At 41.1% G+C, this 24,395-nt stretch overlaps 2 protein-coding genes across 2 annotated transcripts; both read right to left on the bottom strand.

Annotated features, from left to right (window-relative positions):
* Window positions 1-4,951: 4,951 nt before the first annotated feature.
* Window positions 4,952-7,074, bottom strand: LOC147446537 (glutamate receptor 3.1-like). Its single transcript, XM_086525757.1, has 2 exons — window positions 6,545-7,074; window positions 4,952-5,244 (listed from the first exon to the last, which is right to left on the bottom strand). Exons 1-2 carry the CDS (start codon window positions 6,926-6,928, stop codon window positions 5,131-5,133), a joined length of 498 nt encoding a protein of 165 aa, XP_086381883.1. The 5' UTR covers window positions 6,929-7,074; the 3' UTR covers window positions 4,952-5,130.
* Window positions 7,075-23,396: 16,322 nt separating this feature from the next.
* On the bottom strand, window positions 23,397-23,939 carry LOC147446536 (uncharacterized). The gene has a single exon (XM_086524717.1). It carries the CDS (start codon window positions 23,937-23,939, stop codon window positions 23,397-23,399), a length of 543 nt encoding a protein of 180 aa, XP_086380843.1.
* Window positions 23,940-24,395: the final 456 nt, after the last annotated feature.

The following is a 24,395-nucleotide window of genomic DNA, read 5'->3' as shown; positions in this document are numbered from 1 at the left end:
ATCAATTTGCTATTTTCTCCCTTTTAATGATTTATGAGGCTAAAGACATTCAATTTCCATACAAGGTTCCTTGAATGCAAGGCAGTCGCGACAAATGCAAGGAGTTTGGCCAATTTAACAATCTCAATTGGTTGGCAAGGTCGTAGGTATACAAATTTATTTAAAGCCAACTTGATTTTGCAGAAATATTCTACAAATTTGAGAAAGTTAGTAAAACTATCTTTCCCACGTCTCTAAAGATTGTTCATGATTGGGACAAAGGAGAAAGGTTCGGTTCAAAGATGCTCATGGAACAATTTGTGTAACCCAACTAGAGCATTGAAGTTTTCACAAGCTTCCAATTCGGTTGCAAATTGGGCAAGGCCCTCGGCAGCAAGAAGTAGAGCATCTATCGAATCAAGCAACCGTATCTGGTAAATAATTTCTTGGTTTTCTTCTTGGTTGCAACTCATTCAATTATTACGATGGCAAGAACGATCGACAGGCGAACTTAATGAAGTATGCATTTGACTTTTGTTTATTGAGCATGTGCTTGATATCTATGATATACAATGGATGTCTCTGAATGATCAACAATAAGAGCCATCAAGCCGCCAAGTAGGTACGAGATGTATAACTTGCAAGTATTGTTCTGGTTCTCCATACTGCAATCTACAATTAGACAAGGTCATTTTTTTGTGAATGATCGACAAGATCGACTTTCTTTTGCTATGACATCTGTCTGTGACCAAGAGTATTTGTAGCTATGAGCAATGGTAGCATCCAAAGTGGGGCTACTGAGATGTATCATGCAAAAACAAGACTTCGCTCATTTGGAATATGCTATGAGCATACAAACTTTGGGGGGGGGAGGGGCTTGACAAGTGTGTGCAGGTTATTTCATTATGTGTCAAGATGGCATATATGGTCCATACGACAAGTCTCTCTCGCACACAGTAGATCTGGATATTCAAGCAAGTTTTTATTTCAAAAACTCAAGACAGCTGGCCACAGCAAAGTTCCCAGGTTAGACAAATTCAAGTTTTCTTGTTTTTCTAATTTTAACGTTTAAGCTGGCAAGGATTGCCTATTGTACAAAGCAAAGTTCTTTGACAACATCCATGAGAAGCAAGGATTTAACTGGTGCTTGGATCCTGTCATTGGCTTCAAATCAACGACATTAACACACAATTGCGAGAATTTGACAAAGTGAGGATATAAGCTCACAAGTTACGTATGACAACAACGAATGGTGATGTATCCATGATAGCTTGTGCAAGGCACTTTTGGGATCAACGCAATCTGTAGGGATTGTCATTGTTGCCAAGCGTTTACAACTCTGCGTGCATGACATGCTAGTGAAGTAAACATAATTCCATGTCATTATTGTTTACGCTTCCACTATAACACTAGCTACTCTGTCAAGGATGAGGTAAGTCATTGATGTCTTAAAACATTTCTTATTTATGTTTTTTCATAGGAAAAATTCCATATTTAAGTTACCCTGATATAGTCACGACTGCATACAAGGTAGGTGGGTCAAGATGTGACTTTATTATCTCTCTCTACAAGAGTGTTGTACAAGCACACTATTGTATGTTTATAAGATAGTTACGACACAACCATGCACAGAGAAAAATGTAGGAGGCATACAACATAGTCGAATAAGGGATTTTCCTCAGTCCATCATTCTCTCTCTCTCTCTCTCTCTCTCTTCTAATTCTTTGCGGGAAAAGTGAAATTAGGCATGATTTTACTAAAATATTTCTATGTCGATATGGTAACAGGAAGGGCTAAGAGCCATCTATTTTCGAATGGCTAAGAGACATTTGTTTGTAATTCATCAGTAATTGCTTTTGAGATCGAACAATTCTATCGAGTTGAGTATCCATCGATTCTAATGGACAAGCAAGAGTCTTCCCATTACTGATTTCACTAGATACTTTTAAGTGTAAACATCAAGTTGAGTTTTTGAAAGTCTTAAGCTCGTAAAGGCTTATCTCCACCAAGGTGTATAGATGAAAGCAAGCATTTTTGACAGCACAATTGCTCACAAAAACCCAAGGTTATGGACTTTCAGGTTTAGAAAAGATCAGTTGTGAATACAATTCAAACTTGAGTGGATCTCCTATTTTGTTTGTAGCACTGAGAGTGTCTATAAGCGCAGAGTTTTGGGATAAGAACCAGCTCATGATTACTAAACAACTTACCAAGTGTTGATGATCAATTTTTGGAACCTTCACACTGCACTTTCAAGGAAAGAAGTCCATAAGCTGCCAAGGGGAAGTGGACAATTTCAACTTCCAAAGTTGACTTCCCTTAATATTGGCTACTAGTTGAGCAATTTCCTAACAAAGTCTAACCAAGGATTTGACAATGCAGACTTTAACCAAGGGGTTTGGATTGCAAAGGCAACACCCATGGTTACCCGTGCAATACTACTTGATTTTCACTAATTTTCAATTAGTGTTTCTAGGCCTTTCCAAGCGAGAAATTTGGGCAGGTGCATTTGACTATGGTAAAGTGAACACTATGTTCAACCTCTAGGTACGCATCTGATTTGGTATTATTTCTTTTTCGAATTTGTTTTTGTTTACTTTTCCAAGTAGGATGCATAAAATTCTATGTTTTTATCCATTTTTCTCTTTAAGAGACATGACAAGGTCATGTAAGAGAAAAGTATTTTGGGTGGTTGTATCCAACATACATTCCTGCATTATGTAATAATGTAGCATTTTCTTTTGTACATGTTGTCACATGGGATACATCATCGTCTAGGAACTCAAGGAGTTCGGTTTAACCGGTGTGGAGCAAGGTTAATGAGGGTCCCTCTCACTCACGTCACAGTTACCTCCACACACAAGTAGTCTAGGAACTCAAGAAGTTTTTGTTTAGCCAGTGTGGAGCAAGGTTAATGAAGGTCCCTCTCACTCACATTGCTCACTCACATTGCAAATACCTCCACACACAAGCATACTTGAAGGACGTTCTTCGTACGAACATCCTTATTTGAGACATATTCCACATGTGGAGAACATGAGTTTTTGGGACTTACATTGGCACACGTTATTTCAATTATGTGTCGAAATAAAATCCCAAGGTGCTGGTCCAATCCGTTTGCTAGACCATTTTGAGCACAATATATCATGAATAATTTCAATGGCAAAAAATTGTTGGATACTCTGAATGACTTGTTAAGGTCAAGTGTTGCTAAACAACATTAACGAATATAACAAGGCTATGTATCGTTAATGAAAATGTTTCAATTTTTTTGTACTTAGAAGTGACTTACGTTTGACATTCTATTATGGTTCAAACGTTTCACAAAGGCTTGCAAATTATTGCAATCGTAACTGTCTAGGTTTTTTCAAAACTATTTACAGTCCTCTTTTTATGTGCTAAGAGTACCATATTCGCCAAAAATATTGGCAAGTACTACAATCATGGATATACAAGCTTGGATCTATTTTTGCTAAATGCATGCACACTAGGTGTCATGAGCCCTAGTGCTTATCAAAAGCTAACTTTGAGTAGCATGCACATTCATGACATAGATCTCACAATCACCAATAGAGGTCATGGCTCTGTTTGGGTGCTTGTGGATCTTTCAAGTTAACCAAGATGGTTAATTATAACATTGTTGATTCCTCAACCATGTTGTACTGCATTGTGATCCCTGTTTACCGGTTATTTTGGAAGACTGTATATAAACAATGGGGAGACACACCTCAATATTGTCAAAGTCCAAAGGGGATAGACATATTACAAGTGTAATCTTGTGCTAAAGGATATGTGAAACGTGTACGTTAGCACCAAGCAATCCAATTAGAAAGCATGTATCGCTCTAGTTAGAGTTAGCTTACCATAAGGTAAAGCATGTTTGCAACTAGGTTTAGTCAGGTAAGTCAAGTTCTCAACCATGAACACTAATTATGGTGGGTTGTTTATTGATGAAAATTGATAACAAGTCAATGAATCATATTTTGCTGATAAGTTACGTCAGCTAGTTACTTTCATGGAAAGTGAAAAGAGGTACTCTTTTGGCTACATTTTAGTTGTGATAACTCGTTTAGCATACTCAAGTGAGTTCTAAATGGAGTCTACATACTATGTTGGATATGGGCCGATTAAACAAGAAGGTTGCAAAGGGATAACAATGTGGTTTATATTCAAGGACTTATATTTTGCTGATAAGTTACGTCAGAGCTAGTTACTTTCATGGAAAGTGAAAAGAGGTATTTCTGGGTACATCTTAGTTGTGATAACTCGTTTATCATACTCAAGTGAGTTCTAAATGGAGTCTACAGAGTATGTTGGATATGGGCAGGTTAAACAAGAAGGTTGCAAAGGGACAACAATGTGAAAAATCAAGATGATATTCTTGATTTCATTGAACCTCCTACTGAACCGTGTTCTGGTCCAATAAATAGTTGAATCCATGAAGGATGCTGCTATGGAAAAACATTAGTCTTCTTATTGAAGATACAACAACTTTTTTTTTTGAAGACGAAAACGCTTCTCCAAGGGGGGAGTAATGTCAAGCCCAGGGTAAGACCGGGCATGCCAAAGGCCAGGACGGACATGCGGTACATGGGGTTCCTATAATTAGCTAGGCAAGGCCTATATAAGGCACCGTCGGGTGGAAAGTGACATGCTTCAATCCCCTCAGTCTCACAAAATTAGCAAGCTCTAGAAGTTAGATTTTCGAGCACTGCCTAATAAATTACCTTCACTATAGGAAAGAGTCTCTCTCTCTCTCTCTCTCTCTCTCTCTCTCTCTCGTCACTAGCTTGGATGATTTGCGCAGGTCAACAATTTCCTATTACCAATATGTTGTACTATCAAGGAGAAAATCTCTTCCGCTACATTATTATAGAGAAGGGCCGATAAAACAACGCCACTCGTTGCCATCAATTGGGGACGCGAAGGTGATCTTTGTTGTTTAAAGCTCGCATCTTGTTATTTATTGGTGCTCAATTGTAAAAAGTTGTGTGCTAGTAGTGGGAGCCATCATGCTATTGGCCTCCTTACTATATATGTAGAGGCTTCTAGCCATTTAGGCAAGGTTGTTGATAGGTGGTGATGTGTAAATACCTTTTAAGAACATGGTGGTAAGGGGGTTGGGGTAACTACATAGAGTTACATTAAAGATTACCTAAAGGGAGTGATCATGACGAGTGAGGAAGCCAAGTATGGCACCGTGAATGCCACTCTTTCCGATCGATCTGCTGCGATAGTAATATCTGCCACGATAGCATCCACTTCCTGCATATGATACATCATGAATCATTGGTCGGTAAAAGTGTCTATGACCTTGTGTACAACTCCAAGCAAAGAGAAAAAGCAAACATGCTAGAAAATCGTCAAACTATGCAAAGTTTTGATAGAAGTTTCATATTCTTTGCTAGTGGAGCCTTAAGAGGAAGCACATGTATAGTGTTAGGATTTCAGCACACTCTACTAATTATGAATATATGTTACGTATGCGACTATGCCAAAGTCAGCAGAGCTACAAAAAGACTTGCATAATTGCACATAAGATAAATAGTTAGTGCACGTGTGGACATGCATGAGACACAGTTATTTCAAAAAGTAACCAATAATTATGCAAAGGGTAAATGTCCCATATTAAGGACATTGAAATCGGCCCGCGGCATCTCATGCTATGCTTCGTGGTTTGAAGCTCATCTAGGAACTCAAGAGGTGGACAACATGCAAAAGAAGCGCGAGGTCTTCCGATGGAGATCTCGTCAATTGGGCGAGCCTCATCACTATATCACATGGGCATGGTCAAATGGGATCAATGATGGTGGAGGAAAAGGCGACGCACGTAAATTATTGACCGTCAGATCTGAGGTTTGCCCCGAATTTACAAGTTTGCCCAAATTTACAAATTTGTCTCGAATTTACTAATCGGCCCACATTTACAATACGACATACTCGAATCCCCTATATTTCAACGTACGCATGAGGGTGTAGTCGTTAGTGCACATGGCTCGTGGTGGGGAGGTCGGGGGTTCGAGACATGGGGTGCGGATCGACCCTAATTTACAAGTCTACCCGAATTTACCAAATGCCCCAAATTTACCAAATGCACATCTGACGACCCAGATCACCTTAGCCGTGATCCCATTTGACCATGCCAGTGCGAGATAGTGTGGAGGCTGTGCGACCTCGTTTTGATTTTCAGGTCTACCAAACAGAGTGCCCATTAAAGTATGGGGCAAAAAAAGTACAAATGGACAAGGAGGTTCCATCACACGATATGATGAATCACGATGCAAAATTCTCTACAACTTACAAGCTGCTGAGTAAACCAAGCTTGTTCGTTTTTTGATACTTCACACTCAATGTTTCTTGAGAAGGGGCTGTCCCTAAAAAGAGTGACCACTGTTTTTTTTTTTTCAAAAAAATTTATGACCGCACTTCATTGTCAAGCACGTGCAATATCGGTGGGTAGGGTGAATTAATTGCGCCATGGAAATTGATGGCATGGATCTAGTGTGTGTGTGTGTGTATCGCTGTGGATATATGAGAGAGAGAGAGAGAGAGATTAGCGGCTCACCTTATTGATAAGCATGTCGATCATGCCGTCGTAAGAGGGGAGCTCATTGCTCGATCCATGAAGCACAAACTCGTACTGAGGGGGCTGCTGCATGCGGCGCAGGGCTTGCAGGAAGACTTGCACGGATAAGCCATCCAGCAAGCACGACTCAGGCCGAAATTTCACAAATTGCTCAAAACTAACCTTCCAGGGCACCAGCACCAGCAGCGTGCTGGGGTCGTCACGGGCCTCGCCGCTCGTCAAGTTGGCTGAGGTGAGCAAGTTGGGGCATTTGGCAGAGACATCAAACACCTTGCTGCTTGCACAGCTGAAAAAGCAGAATATGCAAGGAAGCAGAAAAATTCCAGGCAGAGAGAGTGACGAGCAAAAACTGTTAGCAGCCATTGATGAGGCAAAATATTGTCCTAAGGGCTTCTTGTAAGCTAATCCGTATGTACATATATACTATATAGAGAGGAGGCATTGTAGCCTGTCGGATTCAATAGTCAACCTCCCGCGAGAGAGAGAAGAGGGAGACCACGATACTCTTGACTGATTCCTGTTTGAACTTTGAGCCTATTCCCGAGAAAGATGCATATAAATTAATTGACCAACTATAAAAGTCACTTGCAATAGGATTTCCCGTTCAAATTTTGAGCAACTTACTTTCAAACGCAAAAAAAAAAAAAACTTTTGAAGACCTTTCACATCCTAGCATGTGCCCACTGATAGTACTTTTTGTATCATTGAGCTCACTTGGTAATAGTGTCATATTGGTCCAAGGTTCAAGTGTCACTCCAACTATCACAATTTATGCCAAATTTGAAAGAGCTTTGGTCCATCGATAGTACTTTTTGTATCATTGAGCTCACTTGGTAATATTGTCGTCTGGGTCCAGGGTTCAAGCGTTGCTGCTGCAACTATCCCAATATATGCCAAACTTGAAAGAGCTTTGGTATTCATGTCACGATAGTGACATGAATACCAAAGCTCGATAGTGTTCATATGTGCAATGAGAATGCTACTTATAGTTTGTCCTTCCTCTATGATAACTAATTTTTGAGATTTTTTGTCCATGTCCCTCAATTTCTCCAAGCTTGCAATCCACTTGATGATGTACTAGTATGCGATCCGCGTGTTGCGGCAGTTAAGAAGAAGGTACATTTCAATCATAGCAACCTCTCTCTACTCATTCCACAATGAGACATGATTCTTTTAATAGCTTTTGGAGCTCTTTGATACATTTATCATGTATCAACTATGGCTTTAACTACTTATCCCCTGGAAAGGACTAACAACTCATAGGCTCTAGCTACTCTTTACAATCTCATCAAATCAAGTGTAAATTTGTCTTTTTTGTTAGCACCTTGTCCAAATTCTCAAGGGCAAGATCTAACAACTCATGAGGTGTAAAGTTACTCTCCTACTCTCCACATTCTCGTCACGATCTACCAAGAGAAAGTAATCCTTTGTGGTTTCCATGCTAGGTACTTGTTTTTTCATGCTAAGCTCCAACACACTCTTCAAGGCATGAACATCCCCCCCCCCCCCCCCCCCCCCCCCCCCCCCCCCCCTCGTCCCTCCCTCTCTCACGTTTAAAAATTATCATCTTGGTCTTAGATGTATCGTGGGATTGCTCTTACAATGTTACAAATTGTCTTTTTCTTCTCCTTTGCTTTGCCAATGCAACACAGACTTGCACTCTCTCTCTCTCTCTCTCTCTCATTTAAGAATTATCATGTTGATCTTGGAAGTCTCTTGGGATTGATCTTAAAGTGTTACAAATTCTCTTTTTCCTTCTTCTTTGCTTTGTCAATGCAACACCTCACTCTCTCTCTCTCTCTCTCTCTCTCTCTCTCTCTCTCTCTCTCTCTCTCTCTCTCTCTCTCTCTCTCTCTATTGAATACAAAGGGGGAAATTGTAATGGCAAGGGCAAACCCAAGGGAGGTCATGGACCGGCGGGCCAAGGGCCGGTCCCCAATGGAGACGAAATCCAAAGGCAGAGGAGACTGGAACATGCTAATCTCCACCCAACCATGCTCTATAGGCCCTTGGCCTGCTAAACATAGAGATCCCCTTGACTGCATGTTCGTCGTGGCCCTTGGCGGTGCGTGGTCCTACCCTTGACACGACATTACTCCCCCCTTGCCAGAATCATTTTCATCCTCGAAAACAAGAGTGATGATACACTAATGTTTTCCACAGTGGCATCCTTCATGGATTCAGATGTTTGCTTGACCGGAACACAGTTCAGTAGGAGCTTCAATGAAACCGAGAGTAAAATCTTGATTTTCCACATTGTTGTCCATTTGCAACCATCTTGTGTTACCGGTTCCTATCCAATCATAGTGTGTAAACTCCATTTAGAACGCACATGAGCGTGCTAAACGAGTTATCACAATCAAAATGTACCTGAAAGAGTACCTCTTTTCACTTTCCATGAAAGTAACTTGCTGACATAACTCATCAGCCAAGTTTAAGTCCTTGATTTGTTCTCAAATTTATCAGTAAATAACCCCACCATAACTAGTGTTCAAAGTTGAGAGCGTGACTTATACATGAAGAGACTAAACCTAGTCGCAAACATGCTTTAACTTATGATAAGCAAACTCAAGTAGAGCAATAAATGCTTACTAATTGGATTGCTTGGTGCTAACGTACGCACTTTGCATATCCTTTAGCACAAGATTACACTTTGTAATATGCCTATCCCCTTGGATAACTGACAATACTAACGTGTTTTTCCCCACGGTTTATAGACAGTCTTCCCAGATGACTGGTAAACGGAGATCACAATATCATACAACATTGTTGAGGAATCAACAATGTCCTGATGAAGAACCATCTTGGTTAATTGGAAAGATCAACAAGCACCCAAACCAAGCCATGACCTATATTGGTGATTGGTAGATCGAAACATAATATCATAGAGATAGTGCACATAGAATGCAAAATGCTTCATAGTACTAATCTGATGAATATGCATGCCGCTCCAAATAAGCCTTTGCTAAACACTAGGGCCCATAACACCTAGTGTGCATGCATTTAGCAAAAAACATATTCGAACCTATATATCCATGATCATCCTTGCCAATACTGATGGCGAATGTGATGCTCCTAGCACACATTAAAAAGGAATGTAAAAACTAAATACTTTCTGCTGGAATATTTGCAAGCCTTGCTGAAACGTTTGAACCAAGGTGAAACATTAAGCACTTCTAGGTACAAACAACGAAACTTTTTCATTAACAACTCATAGCCTTGCTATATGCATAAACAACCATCCGTTAATGTTGTTTAGCAGCACTTGTACCTTAACAAGTCATTCTAAGTATCCGACAATTTCTGGCCACTCAAATTGTTCCTGACACGTCGGGATGAAAACGGTTTATAAAACGGATTCGACCAGCACCTAGGGACTTTGTCATGACACATACTCGAAATAGTGGGCGCCTGTGTCAATCCTAGAGACTCATATTCTCCACATGTGGAATATGTCTCATGTAAGGGTGTCTAAAAAATGAACATCCTTTAAGTACAAGATGCACTTGTGCGTAGAGGTAAGTGCAAACACCCTATGACGGGAGTGAGAGTGGACCCTCATTAGCCTTGCTCCACATTGGCTAAACCAAACTCCTTGAGTTCTTAGACCATGTTGCATCCCCATGTGACAACATGTGCCAAATAAACCCTACAAGTGGGTCTATAATTGCATAATGCAAAAACTTATGTTGGACACTACATCCCAAATTTCTTGGCTCTTACCTGACCTTGTCATCTCGCTGAAGAGTAAAAATGGATGAATGCATCCTACTTGGAAAAGGAAACAAAAACATAGAAATAAAACCAAATCAGATGCATACCTGAAGGTTGAACATAGTGTTCACTTATTCGTAGTGAAAGGCACCTGCTTAAATTTCCCGCCTGCAAAGGCCTAGGAACACTAATTGAAAATTAGTGAAATGCAAGTAGTATTGAAAATATAACCTTGGGTGTTGCCTTTGCAATCCAAACCCCTTGGTGAAAATTGACATTATCAAACCCCTTGGTTTGACTTTGCAGGGAAACTGCTCAACTAGTAGCCGGCCCTTGACCTATGTCCATGACCCTCCTTGGGTTTACCCTTGGCATTACATTAATATGGAAGTTGAAATTGTCTACTACCCCTTGGCAGCTTGTGGACTTCTTCCTGTGAAAGTGAAAGTGTGAAGATTCCTAGAATTGACCATCAACACTTAAGAAGTGATTTAGTAAGCACGAGCTGGGTCATACCCTAGAACTATACTCATATAAACACTCGTAGTGCTATAGATAAAATAGGCGATCCATTGAAGTTGGAATTGCATTCACAAACTGGATCTTTTCCGGACTCAAAAATCCATAATCATTGGCTTTTGTGAGCAACGTGCTGTCTAAAATGTTGTCTTCATCTATACACCTTGGTAGAGATAAATTTGTACGAGTTTAAGACGTTCAAAAACTCAACTTGATATTCACCCAAAAGTGTATAGTGCTAAAGTAATGCTGAGAAAATCATGAATGGCAAGACTCTTGCTTGTCCATTAGAATTGATGGGTACTCAAATGAATAGAGTTGCTCGATCTTGAAAGCAATCACTGATGGATTACAAACAGATGGCGCTTAGCCATTCTGAAAGAGGTGGCAATAGATAGCGCTTTCCCTTTTGGTTGGCTCTTAGCCCTTCCTATTACCATATTGACATAGAAAGATGTCAATAAAATCATGCCTAATTTCACCTTTCCCGCATAGAAGTTGGAGAGAGAGAGAGAGAGAGAGAGAGAGAGAGAGAGAGAGAGAGAGAGAGAGAGAGAGAGAGAGAATGTTGGGCTAAGGAAAATCTTGTATGCAATTGTATTGAATGCCCCTTGCGTATGCCTATGTGCAAACAATGACTGGTTGTAGCTTTTCCTATAAGTGTACAACAATGTACTTGTATCACACTCTCGTAGAGAGAGGTACCATTAGTCCTTTAATATTTCAATAACTTAACTCGTCCTTGACAGAGTAGCTAGTGTGATAGCGAAAGCTATATAATGATGGAGTGTCATATGTCCATCGTACTAGTACGCCATGCATACATATCAAAAAATAGAATAATAAGCCCTTGGCTTCAATGACAGTCTCAACCATGTAATCCCTTGGTATACGTGCCTTGCAAGATTACATTGGCATGGATACACCACAATGCAGCATTGCATAAACTGTGAGCTTATATCCACATAGTGCTAAAGATGTATATCATTATTGTTGATCTAAATTCAATTGATAATACCTTTTCACATAAGAGAAGCCTTGCTTCGCATGAAATTTGGCAAAGCATTTTGCTTGTACACGGCTTCGTATGGAGTGTGCCCAAGCACTTTGCTTGTCGCCCACTTGTGGCCAAGTTGTTGTTAATCTGCTCAAATCTGGCTCATAGCCATACGTGCTATGCAAGTTAGTTAGTGTATTTATCATACACACCCTCGTGGGATGTAAAAACCTGCAAACATCTTGGCAAGTTTTCCCAAGTTTGTATGCTAATAGCATATTCCAAGCTGTGAAAACCGCTATGCCAAATTCCAAAAAGGAAGCCTTGCTTCGCATAAGTACTCATGGCGATTTGGTGCTCATAGCAAACATAAACTCTTGCCAATGTACAATGTCATAGCAAAAGAAAGTCGACCTTGTCAAGCAATCTATACTAATAGATAATGGGGGGGGAGGGGATTCCGCCCCCCCCCCCCGGTTCCCCCCCCCCCCCCCCGCCCCTTCCACATGGCAGTTTCTCCTTGCTCCGGTGAAAATTCCAAAAAGGAAGCCTTGCTTCGCATAAGTAAGCATGGCGATTTGGTGCTCATAGCAAACATAAACTCTTGCCCAATGTACAATGTCATAGCAAAAGAAAGTCGACTTGTCAAGCAATCTATACTAATAGATAATGGGGGAGGGGATTCCGCCCCCCCCCCCCGGTCCCCCCCCCCCCCCCCCCCCCGCCCCCTTCCACATGGCAGTTTCTCCTTGCTCCGGTGAATGTAGTCTGGAGCCGGTAGGGAGACACAGCGAGAAAGAGAGAGAGGTGCACAATGCCAGTGCACACTCCTTTCACAAATGCCTTGATTGCAATGTGCATGGCTGGCGTCCGCGGTGTCTCTCTCACTCTTTCAATGCACTCGGATTGCGTCTCTTCCCTCCTCTCTGATCTTCGTTTCAATGCGGCACGTATCTTCGTCGTCTGAGCCACCTACCAATGCTTCTCTCTTGGTCTCGAGCTGGCCACTGGCCGCAGGAGAGCTCAATCTCATCACCTCTCCCCACGCACCTGGCAAGTTCTCATTTTGATGCTTCCCCCGTTAGCAATAGCATGCTCCTCACCAGATAATGAAGCGTCGCTGACATTGTAGGAGGCAGGTCACTGCTCACCGTACTGGTCTCCTCGGCCTGAGGCAGCCTCCCGCTTATATTACCTGTAAACCATGCACCTCTGTTTACAGTTCGAGGTGGAGGGACATGCAGCACGGTCCAGCGAGCGGAAGGTAGCAGTACTGCGGATTTTTGGGGGGGGGGGGGGGGGGGGGGCAAGGGCCACGCAGGAACGCTGCAACACTGTTGAACGAGCAGCTGAGCGTAGTAGTGTAGACATGTTGTGGACAAAGTAGTAGGTGAGGCGGCATACGCAAGGCATCAGGGGTGTGTGAGGTGGGGGAAAGGGGCAACGACGACGCAAAATGGATGCATGCACGGGGCGATGGCTCAAGGTTGTGGCGGCACATCGTGAGCTCCATGCACTGTTCAGGACAAATCATTTTTCCAAACATACAAAATTCCTTTCCTTGAATTTGCCAAGAGGAAATTTCGTTGTTTTTTGGGGTTTTCACACTATTCTTTTGTATTTTGGGGCGAAATTTCTCCTTCACCTCTTGCTCTCAACCGGCATTTTTGAAATTGAAAACGACATGATATTAAGCTGAGACACATTTTTCCCGAACACTGCCTCCATGTTGTGGAGATCCGGGTGAGAGAATCTGAAGAGATACCCATTAATGACTTATGACTACATTAGTTAGAACAACAAAATGAAATGAAATGAAGAGAGAGAGAGAGAGAGAGAGAGAGAGAGAGAGAGAGAGAGAGAGGAGAGAGAGAGAGAGAGAGAGAGAGAGAGAGAGAGAGAGAGAGAGAGAGAGAGAGAGAGAGAGAGAGAGTCTGAAGACATTATCGTTATTGACTTATGATTGAATGAGTTAGGAGAATGCAAGGAAATGAAGAGAGAGAGAGAGAGAGAGAGAGAGAGAGAGAGAGAGAGAGAGAGAGAGAGAGAGAGAGAGAGAGAGAGAGAGAGAGAGAATCAAAAGAGGGCAACACAATTGGGAGCAGCCAAGGTGACCCGAATTTTGAGCTTGGTACAAAGGGAAGACAGTAGAGAGAGCACCCTCTAGGGACATGGACGAAGTGGGGTTACAAGTGAAGCTCCAATGGAGGCGGTGGTAAGGCTCTTGATTGTCGCCAAGGTTGGGGATGGGGGAGAGCTTAAAGGTGGTCACATAGTCCATAAGAGAGAAGCCTAGGAGGGTGGTATTAAGGACGGTGTAGAAGTAGCGATGATAGAGTTGATCCAATATTAGAAGCTTCTCAACTATGAAGGGGGAGAGAAAGATATATCTCAACGCTACGATAGAGAGAGAGAGAGAGGGAGCACCAGTCACGCCTTTGCCAAGATATCCCTCTATTTTAAGAAAATTCCTAAAATACCCCTCAAATTTTAAAAATTCTTAAAATACCCCCAATATTTTGTCACAAATTCCCAATCTGCCCTTCGAATTTCCAAAATACCCCTGGTCATGAGATTAAATTTCTCTAGATAAAAACAATTGTAGTTTTTCTCTAAAGATACTAAAAATAGAATCTGAGTTGGTTATGTAGGCTTTGGAGATGAATCCCTTGCAAAAAAAAAAGGTGATTATGTCTAAAAACGGAGTAAAGGTTAGAGGGGAATTTTTGAAATTTGAGGGGTATTTTGGGAATTTTTACAAAGTAGAGGGGTATTTTGGTAATTTTCCCTACTATTTTTTTTTTAATCAAGAAATTGAATTTACACTATTTTCAAAATAATGGACAATGTTCTCCTTTTCTTTATGCGCTAAACCTACATTTTTGAGTTCTGAATAGGCACTTTTGAATTCCTTAGAAGGGACAGACTAACAATTTTCCCAAAAATTAGAGTCAATCTATATCTATATTTATACGATATTAGAGCGGGAAGGAATTTTGGCCCCTCCCTCGGCCACTTCTCCTTTCTCCGATGACTGAGCTTTATAGCTTGATGCCTCAATTGAAAAAGAGAGAGAGAGAGAGAGAGAGAGAGAGAGAGAGAGAGAGAGAGAGAGAGAGAGAGAGAGGTCCCCGTGCAAGTAAGCCACACTCTCCTGCCGTTGAAAAAGTTATCAGGAGCTCCTTGCAATCTTCTTCTTCTTCTTCTTCTCACTGTTCTATAGCTGCAGTCGACCACCCACCATGCACGTTCATGCATAGGGCCCCTCCTTGGCATCATCTCCTACACCTCCTAATGCTCTCCCTTTTCCTGTCTGCTGATGGCGGCCGCGTTGGACTGGACCTCAAAGTGTGTCGTCCTTTTGAAAAGCACAACTTCTTGATAAGCTTCCTATCTGGTACGTCATCTCTTGGATTGCACATCTGAATACTATTCTGGTGAAGGTGATGTACATGGGCATTCTTCGACGCTTTTTGATATTGATGGATCAGATTTATTGGGTGTAGACTCCATGGCAAGGGAAATAAATGCATTTTCTCTAAAGAGACTAAAAATAGAATCTGAGTTGGTTATGTAGGCTTTGGAGATGAATCCCTTGCAAAAAAAAAGGTGATTATGTCTAAAAACGGAATAAAGGTTAGAGGGGAATTTTTGAAATTTGAGGGATATTTTGGGAATTTTCACAAAGTAGAGGGGTATTTTGGTAATTTTCGCTGCTGTTTTTTTTTAATCAAGAAATTGAATTTACACTATTTTCAAAAATAATGGACAATGTTCTCCTTTTCTTTATGCGTTGAACCTACATTTCTGAGTTCTGAATAGGCACTTTTGAATTCCTCAGAGGGGACATACTAACAATTTTCCCAAACATTAGAGTCAATCTATATCTATATTTATACGATATTAAAGCGGGAAGGAATTTTGGCCCCTCCCTCGGCCACATTGTCCACTTATCCTTGCTCCGGTGAGTGAGCTTTATAGCTCGGTGCCTCGGTCGAGAGAGAGAGAGAGAGAGAGAGAGAGAGAGAGAGAGAGAGAGAGAGAGAGAGAGAGAGAGAGAGAGAGAGAGAGAGAGAGAGGTCCCCGTGCAAGTAAGCCACACTCGCCTGCCGTTGAAAAAGTTATCAGGAGCTCCTTGCAATCTTCTTCTTCTTCTTCTTCTCACTGTTCTATAGCTGCAGTCGACCACCCACCATGCACGTTCATGCATAGGGCCCCTCCTTGGCATCATCTCCTACACCTCCTAATGCTCTCCCTTTTCCCGTATGCTGATGGCGGCCGCACTGGACTGGACCTCAAAGTGTGTCGTCCTTTTGAAAAGCACAACTTCTTGATAAGCTTCCTATCTGGTACGTCATCTCTTGGATTGCACATCTGAATACTATTCTGGTGAAGGTGATGTACATGGGCATTCTTCGATGCTTTTTGATATTGATGGATCAGATTTATTGGGTGTAGACTCCATGGCAAGGGAAATAAATGCATTGTCTATTGACCAACAAGTCGAAGACAAGCAGGATCACTTTGATGCATGATGACCAACAAGAGGTACGCTCCATATATTGTAGTATAGGAGCCCAAAATTTTAAGGGAAGGTGCCGAGTTGAGCACAATGGTCGCCATAACATGAAATGGGAGCCCCTTTCAATGTCAAAAGATCTCCTTTGTCTTGCGCTCTCTCTTATTTCTCCCCTCAAAGACCCTAAGCAATCACGTACACTTGCACCTTGAGGGCATTTGGCATTACACAAGATAGCAAAAGAATTCGCAATGATATGGTTAGTCAAAGGTTATTGAAAGAAAACGGCGTGCTTCGCATTGCTTTGGTTGACATGTTAGTGAGGGGGTTGATGAAAGAAAACGGTGTGCTTGGCTCTACCTTGCTGGGCATGTATGCTAGATGTGATGCACTTCATTAAGCACAAAAAGTGCTTAAAGGGAGCTTTTTGTCCGAGATGCCGAAGAGTGTGTGTGTGTGTGTGTGTGTGTGTGTGTGTGTGTGAGAGAGAGAGAGAGAGAGAGAGAGAGAGAGAGAGAGAGAGAGAGAGAGAGAGAGAGAGAGAGAGAGAGAGAGAGAGAGAGATAAAAGACGCTCTAGGCTGTTTTTTGTTGTGATGGGGACTAACAAGAGTGCATTGATCGCAAGATATGTCTAACAGCAAGGTCATGAATCACATACACTTGCACCTTGAAAGAATGTGGCATTACACAAGATGCTGATATGGGCAAAAGAATTTGTGATGATATTGTTAGTCAAGGGTCGTTGAAAAAAAAAGTTGTGATTGGCACTACCTTGGTCGCAAGGGTGTCTCTCATGTGCATTCACATAGCACCGTCGGAGGCGGTGCCGCCGCTGAAGGCGGCGCCGTTGTACTAGTCACAATAATCGACCTTGTCGAATTGTGCAATGTATTGAAAAACAGAAAAAATATGTGCAAGAGACTTGTCTTAATTACGGTTATCATGAGGATTAGATGAGCCTTGTTCCCTTGATGTCTTAGAAAACTCGTCGTATCATGATTTTCAACAATCGGTGGATCATGTCATGGTCTGAGAGCATCATGGACAAACAGGTTGCCTAAAAGTGAAGCTCTAGCAACGTGCTTGATAGCTTCTTGGAAGTGCAGTTAAGGGTCAACGTGGTCGAATACTTGTGCCTCCTGTCATCAAGGCTAGCAAAAAGCCGTGCTGATCTTTATGAGATTTTCAATCACTATCGTGCTTTGAAACAAGATTTTTGCACTCAAGCCTTGTTGACTATGACTGGTTGGTGCAAACAGTGTGTTCAAAAACCAAAATATCATGCTTGTGGGAATGATCACAAGCCTTGCTTGTGTCTCATGGAGTGTTGAAGTTGCACAAGTATGAAAAATGATTTATGACAATGCACATAGCGAGTGCATGCCAGAGACACACAGGAGGAGGTTCATGAAAAAAAAACTTGGCAACAAAATCAGACACTATTGCATACCTTAGGAGTAACTTGTGCAGACTTGCCTTGCTGTTGGAGACCTTTGCTTGGTTCACAACCCAGTGAAGGCTATATACGCATGATTGCGACTCGCATGTCTATCACGATCCACAACCAACACCATGCCTTGCATGAGTTACGTAAGTGCCATCGATTGTAAGTCCAATTTTTTTTTTTTGCTTCAAGGTCTGCCCTCCTTGAGAGCTTGATAATGTATAGTGGCACTTTCTAGACACATTGGAAAGCTGTTGTCACTGCAAATAGAGCCAAGACCAAGACCATGCGCGCCTTCACATGGTCTCGAAGTTGTGTACAACATGTCGGAGCTTTGCCTTGCTTACCTAGGAAATTTTTCCTCCAAATTCTCAATTCTGAATTCCGACCGCCTACCTGATAGTGCTAATTTGTGTGAGTCCCTGATGCACTCGACCATGCAACTATAATTCCTTTCTGGAGGCCCTTGTAGGCCCTTGCATGTCTATGCATGCCACGACAACTAGCTACTTTTTCCCTTCATGTGGGAAAGCTCCCTTGCAAGGGGTGTGTGGTCAAAACCTAATTTTTTGAAAAAAAACCACCTGCCTTTGGAAGCAATGGCTTTCGACGTTGTTGCATAGAGAAGATCTTCTCCAAGCCCTTGCGTTGTCGCTCACCATCCCATGACAAAAGTTGCTTAGCAGGCCACCATAATCTTGCCGAGCCCAAGAACTCGAGATTTCACTGAGGTCGATTTGGACCACCTCGTGTGTGTAAGGGCGCTTACCCACGCGGCCTTGTCTTCTTTCACTATGCACAGTTAAGGGCCCATGCCCACGCCATGGCTTTCTGCTTGAAGACGAGAGAGAGAGAGAGAGAGAGAGAGGAGAGAGAGAGAGAGAGAGAGAGAGAGAGAGAGAGAGAGAGAGAGAGTGGAGAGAGAGAGAGGAGAGAGAGAGAGAGAGAGAGAGAGAGAGAGAGAGAGAGAGAGAGAGAGAGAGAGAGAGAAGTCTCCGGATTCAAGCAAACTACCAAAAACCTGGCGACAACTAGGCGACAAGGTTAGTAAATTTTCAAGTTATGTTTGTTTTTGTCTATGTTTTCCTTTTCATTTCGGAAAAGATATCTCTGCTGTGCAAAGCAAAGTTCTTAGGCAAACTCCATACGAATCCGCTGTTCAAATCGAAAGGCTTCTCTTATGTGCAAAGGTATTATCGGTTAAATTTAAATCAATGATAATTTAGCACTACGTGGATATAAACTCACATTTTATGCAACACTGCACTGTGATGTATCCCTGCCTGTGTAATCATGCAAGGCACGTATACCAGGGGCTCACATGCTTAAGACTGTCATTGAAGCCAAAGGCTTATTATTTTCTTTTTTGATATGTATGCATGGCGTACTAGAATGATGGACATTTGATACTCCATCAGTGTATACACTTCCACTATCACACTAGCTACTCTGTCAAGGACGAGGTAAGTTATTGACATCTTAAAACAATTTTTATTTATGTATATTTACAGGCAAAGTGTCATGCTTAAGTCAATCTGGTACATTCATGACCACATACAAGGTAGGTAGGTCAAGATGTGACTTATCGTACTTCTCTCTACGAGAGTATGATACAAGTACACTGTTGTACGCTTATCTCGGTTGCATGATTCGTTATTCGACATTCGTTATATTCGTGAATGATGGTCGATCAATATGTTCTAAAGATTTATTCATGCGTATTATTCGCTGCCACATCAACTTAAAAAAAAAAAACGTTTTATTGCTTACATATCGATCGATAGTTTATCGATCGATTAAGTATCAATCGATAGGCTTTCGATCGATAGTTTAAATCGATCTATATGTTTTTGATCAATATAGTAGTAGTATATAAAGCCCAAATTTGCGTGTTTTAGCTACAATTCCCTTCACCAAAGTGTCAGGTTACCTCCGACATAGAAAGGTTGAGTTGTCAACTTAAAAAATCTTTGATTTTTTAAGAAAATAATATTTTTAATGTTTATACATTAAAAATAAAATAATAATATAGATTTGAATAACCTATAATTCTTAACAATAGAAGTTATCCTCTACCTCTATTGCTAAGTTTAAATAAATTAGTCTAAGCAATAGAGACTATACTTTTAGCTCTACTTGTTTAAGAATAGATAAATAAATAATTGTACACATTAGAGGCTACTTTTCTAGCTATAGTGCGAATGTATAATTCTAAACGTTAGAAGCTATACTCTTAGCTCTATTTGTTTTAGAATAGATCCTAAAAGTGATATTTGATGGTTAAAATCTATCATAGCTATAAGATGTGCACAAATAATAGTGTTAGTTCATACATTTTGGAACATATACACATACATGTAGGGTCTTTTGGTTGTCATGAACAAATGTTCTTACCTCCATATAGACATAGAATAGGTCCACTTAGTGCCTCTTGGTTGTTATGAGATGATTCTTTTACTTCCAAGTGAGGTTTAAGGTACGAAGTAGGATTCACTTGATTGCATAGAATAGGTCCACTTAGTGCCTCTTGGTTGTTATGAGATGATTCTCTTACTTCCAAGTGAGGTTTAAGGTATGAAGTATGAGTCACTTGGTTTTTATTGAGCTTATGCTCTTACCTCTAAGTGAATATGGTGGATTACCTATAGAATTTACTAGGTTGTGATCGAGCGAAAGCTCTTACCTCTTAGTGAATATTATTCATGCATAGTACTTGGGAGTCACATGGATGTTATCGAGCTCATGCTCTTACCTCTATGTTGATATAGAAATTAGAGATTACAGTTATTTTAGGGTCAATTGGTTGTGTTTGAGCAGTAGCTCCTACCTCCAAGAGACATAGATAGTGGAATGTGAGTTGACTCCATCGCTCATCTAGGTTGGCTTGAGCAAACGCTCTTTACCACCTAGTATCCAAGAATGACATATCCATTGGCGATCTTCCCTAAAATATTATCTTAACACTATTCATTCATCATTTTAATTTAGCAAATCATATCTATAACCTTTTATCTTTCTCATTGCGCTAGTATGGTGAAAAATTATAATCATAGTGTATCTATTGATTGTAGGATATATTTTGTTGAAGTCAGAAAGCATGGTGAGAGGAAAAGAGTGTTCGTATGTGGAGGAAAAAGAGAGAGGCGAGACAGTTTCGTTTTTGGAATGCAAACATTGTGGGCATAACGTGCCATGCAACGCAACTCGCATCAAATAACATTTATTCGGCACTAATCCCAATGTGAAAGAATGTGGAGCACCACCTAACGTCATATGGGTCCATTTTGTAAGGTATGTAACGAAATGCAAACAAGTAGGACTTCTTCCTAAGAGACAGAAGGGTATGATAGGTGCGTCATCTGTCAACATAGAAGAAGTGGGTGTAGATCAAGAAGACATGCGAGCTAACCAAGGACCTTCAATGTGATAGATGGCAAAATGTAAACATCTTTTCATGATAATGTATCTCACTTTTTCTCACTGTAGCTCCCTATTGAGCTATTTATCTCACTTTTTTGATTTAGTAGCAACAAAGTCAAGTACTGAAGAGAATTTGCATAAACATAAGTATTGAGGACATTGCTTGGCAATCAAATAAAAAGACATTTCTTGACTCTCAACAAATTCATCAATTAGCAACTCTAAAACAAATTCATTGCCATAAACATAGAGAGAATACAATACGTTTCAAAAAAGGACGGGATAAATTGCCATTACAATTTTCAACTACAGTCTACAATGTCTTTAAGAAATTGTGATATCCACCGCTTCTTCAAGATCTGTTTTCAATGCTGTCTCAAGTATATCCACCGTTTCTTGAATATCTACCTCGTGACTTGGTCCTGCCTCCTCAGGCAAGGGAGAGAGAGGACCGTACCGCGCTTTGTATCTGGCAATTTTTCTCTTTAAAACAACTACTTCTTCTCTTCTTCTCTTGTAGAGAGAAAATGCTCTCTCCTTGGCTGGCTAGTGTAGCCCCTTGAGACACAATATTAACAATTTGTTCATGCTCATTTGGTAGCTGGAGCACAACTGGCCTCTTTCTTGCAGGTGATCTACCTCCCCATGACACACTTGTGCCCTTTCTTTAGCTCTTCCAAGTGCGACACTAGCGTTGAAAAGACGGTCTGTCCAAAGGACGTGCTTCTTCATTATATCTTGCACGAAGACTTGCTGGATGAAGTACATGGAAACTTGATTATTGTTAGGTAGATTGCACTCCTTTTGGATGAAGCGTAGGAGCAACACACGCGCGAGCCCTTTGTGTTGCAAATCTGAGATTTTCAATGGTGTCATTGCCTTGGCACGACCTGACCTTCTGAACAGTACATCTTTCACAAAAAAACAGGGACAACACTTGCGTACATCTTCCAATTTCATTGGTTCGCTCTCCAATCCTTTGGGCTCCATGACCTCAACAAAGAATGAGGAGAGGTCTTGAGCCCCGTAGCACATGCTCTCCTCTTTGAGGATGCGTTGAGACTCTTCGTGATCAAGCTCACCATCGACATTAGGAGGAGCGTATGGGGCTGCCATTTCCTGTCGAATCACACGACAATAAATAATTAGATAAAAAAAATAGATACACATTGATTAAAAAACTACAATCAATGGTACAATCAATGTTAACATTCACACAATTTTAAAATTCACATCTCTCTAATCAATTTGACAACAACAATGTAATAAAATAGCATGAAATTTCAAATCAATGGACATGAGAACAAGATAAAACTGTATCATTGCAAAGTATAGACACGTTTTCAAATTACAAGGTATGATTTCAAATTTCAATCATTGGATGGCCTCAAGCTTGCACTATCTGAGAGTGTGCGAACAACACACTTAATGCCTTCTAACATGCTGAGAAGATCATGTGAGGACTTGCGCTGGGTGGGATTGGTACATACACAAGTGCGCAAGACTTCTTGAAAGAGTCCGAGGAAAGTGATATACTTAGTGTCATCATCCTTAGGTAAATATTTAAGGAGTTCTTGAATGTATTTACAAAGGGAGTAGATATCTTGGCTGTGCATGAAGACTAGAGGATTTGTCGATATACATTCGGGAGCCACCCACCAATATTGCTTGCTCCAGGCTTCCCTTGTTGATGGGAGAAGATCTAGAAACTTTAGAAATGTGTCCTCTGTGGGGAAAAAGGTTGCACTACCCCAATCACATACGCCTACATATACTCCAGCCCATCCAAAATGCAGCAAGATATCACTCCCATGAACATCATGTGAGTGATGTTATTCGCGTGCAAAAAGATGAAGGTTTGAAGCAATACATTAATGATAGGCCATATATTCTTCTTGATGCCTTCAACGGTCCCCTCGGTGTCTCTGAAACCCTTGCTCATGGCCACATTCTTCCCCTCCTTTTGGAGTCTCTCTAGCCAGTGGTCGAGGTTTCCACCATTCCATATATTGAAGATGAGGGTGGGCGCTTGCATGGCGTGTCTTGCCAATCCCAGAGCAGCAATGATTCCACTATGAGTGATATTCATAATTGTGACCTCATGCAACACTATGTCATTGGCACTCTTCTGGCCATCACCCTTGATTAGCTTGCCAGTGTAAAATTCATATGTGAAGGTTTCATGGTTGACTTTCATCTTTGTCACCATGCCGTATCTACCTTCTCCAATGCTTGCCATTTGAGGAAATTCCATGCAAAACCATGCGCATGATGACGAGGTTCCATGGGTCTAAACTTCCCATGTTGGGCGGCATTGGATCATTGCTAGAGATTGGTACTTCCGAAGCGGCAGGCACTTCAGGTATATCCTTGGGCTCTTCTTCGATCCTTGGTCTCTTTCCTTGTTGCTTCATGCTTATGTAGAGGACCTCTACTTCCTTCATGCGGTCCATGAAGCCAAACTTCCCTTTAATTTTCTTGTCAAGGGTTTGTGCAACTCTGCAAACTTGCCATATGATTCGACTCACGTCGTGGCCCAACTGACCACCTGTAAGGACTTCGATCCCACCTGAAGCACCCCAAAATTTTGCAACTAGTGTTGCATATGTAGCACTACATAACTCATCCAAAAATGATTTGTATGAGGACTCTTGCAAGACTTCCTGGAGGCGATCACTTCGTAATCTATAAAGATGAGTGCATACAAATTCTTCGACATATTTGCACTCAGCTTTTGTTATCTTGCCTGTAGTACCCATGATGTGCGTAGAAGCTAAAATAAAAAAACAAAAAATCATATCATAAAGAAATATGTTATGATTTTTCGAATCAAAAATCTCGCATGTATGAGACATTATCAATAAGAATGCGACAAAGTCAAAGAAATACGCATTATTTTACAAATTACAAAGATTAATGTAAAATATGGTGTCACGTGTGTATCCTTATCATTGTAAGGATCTAAGAAAGTCCTAAGCACCAGACGCAGGGGTTCTATTCCCCGTTGTAAGAGCAAAGGATAAACATTCGATCTAGATGCCGAGAACGGTTACACTATAAAAATTAGTAGCTCATCAGATAATGGTTTTTTTTTCACAAATCGTGTCTAAGAGAAACTCCTCTCGTTGTAAGAACCAAAGATCGTGACACGGGGAGTAGTTTAAAGATTACACTTTCTCATTATATAGAACTACAATGTATATCTATGAATCATG

Source organism: Adiantum capillus-veneris, chromosome 12 (genome assembly GCF_014529385.1).
Source record: "Adiantum capillus-veneris isolate H3 chromosome 12, ASM1452938v2, whole genome shotgun sequence".
In the NCBI taxonomy this organism is placed as follows: Eukaryota; Viridiplantae; Streptophyta; class Polypodiopsida; order Polypodiales; family Pteridaceae; genus Adiantum; species Adiantum capillus-veneris.
This window is presented reverse-complemented; position numbering and strand designations above follow the sequence as displayed.

Bases quoted from the DNA above. Each gene is read 5' to 3' on its own strand.
- LOC147446537 (XM_086525757.1), bottom strand. From the start codon at position 6,928: ATGGCTGCTAACAGTTTTTGCTCGTCACTCTCTCTGCCTGGAATTTTT. The intron at 5,245-6,544 runs GTGAGCCGCTAA...TATCATATGCAG, and splicing joins TCGACATGCTTATCAATAAG to GAAGTGGATGCTATCGTGGC.
- LOC147446536 (XM_086524717.1), bottom strand. From the start codon at position 23,939: ATGGGTACTACAGGCAAGATAACAAAAGCTGAGTGCAAATATGTCGAA.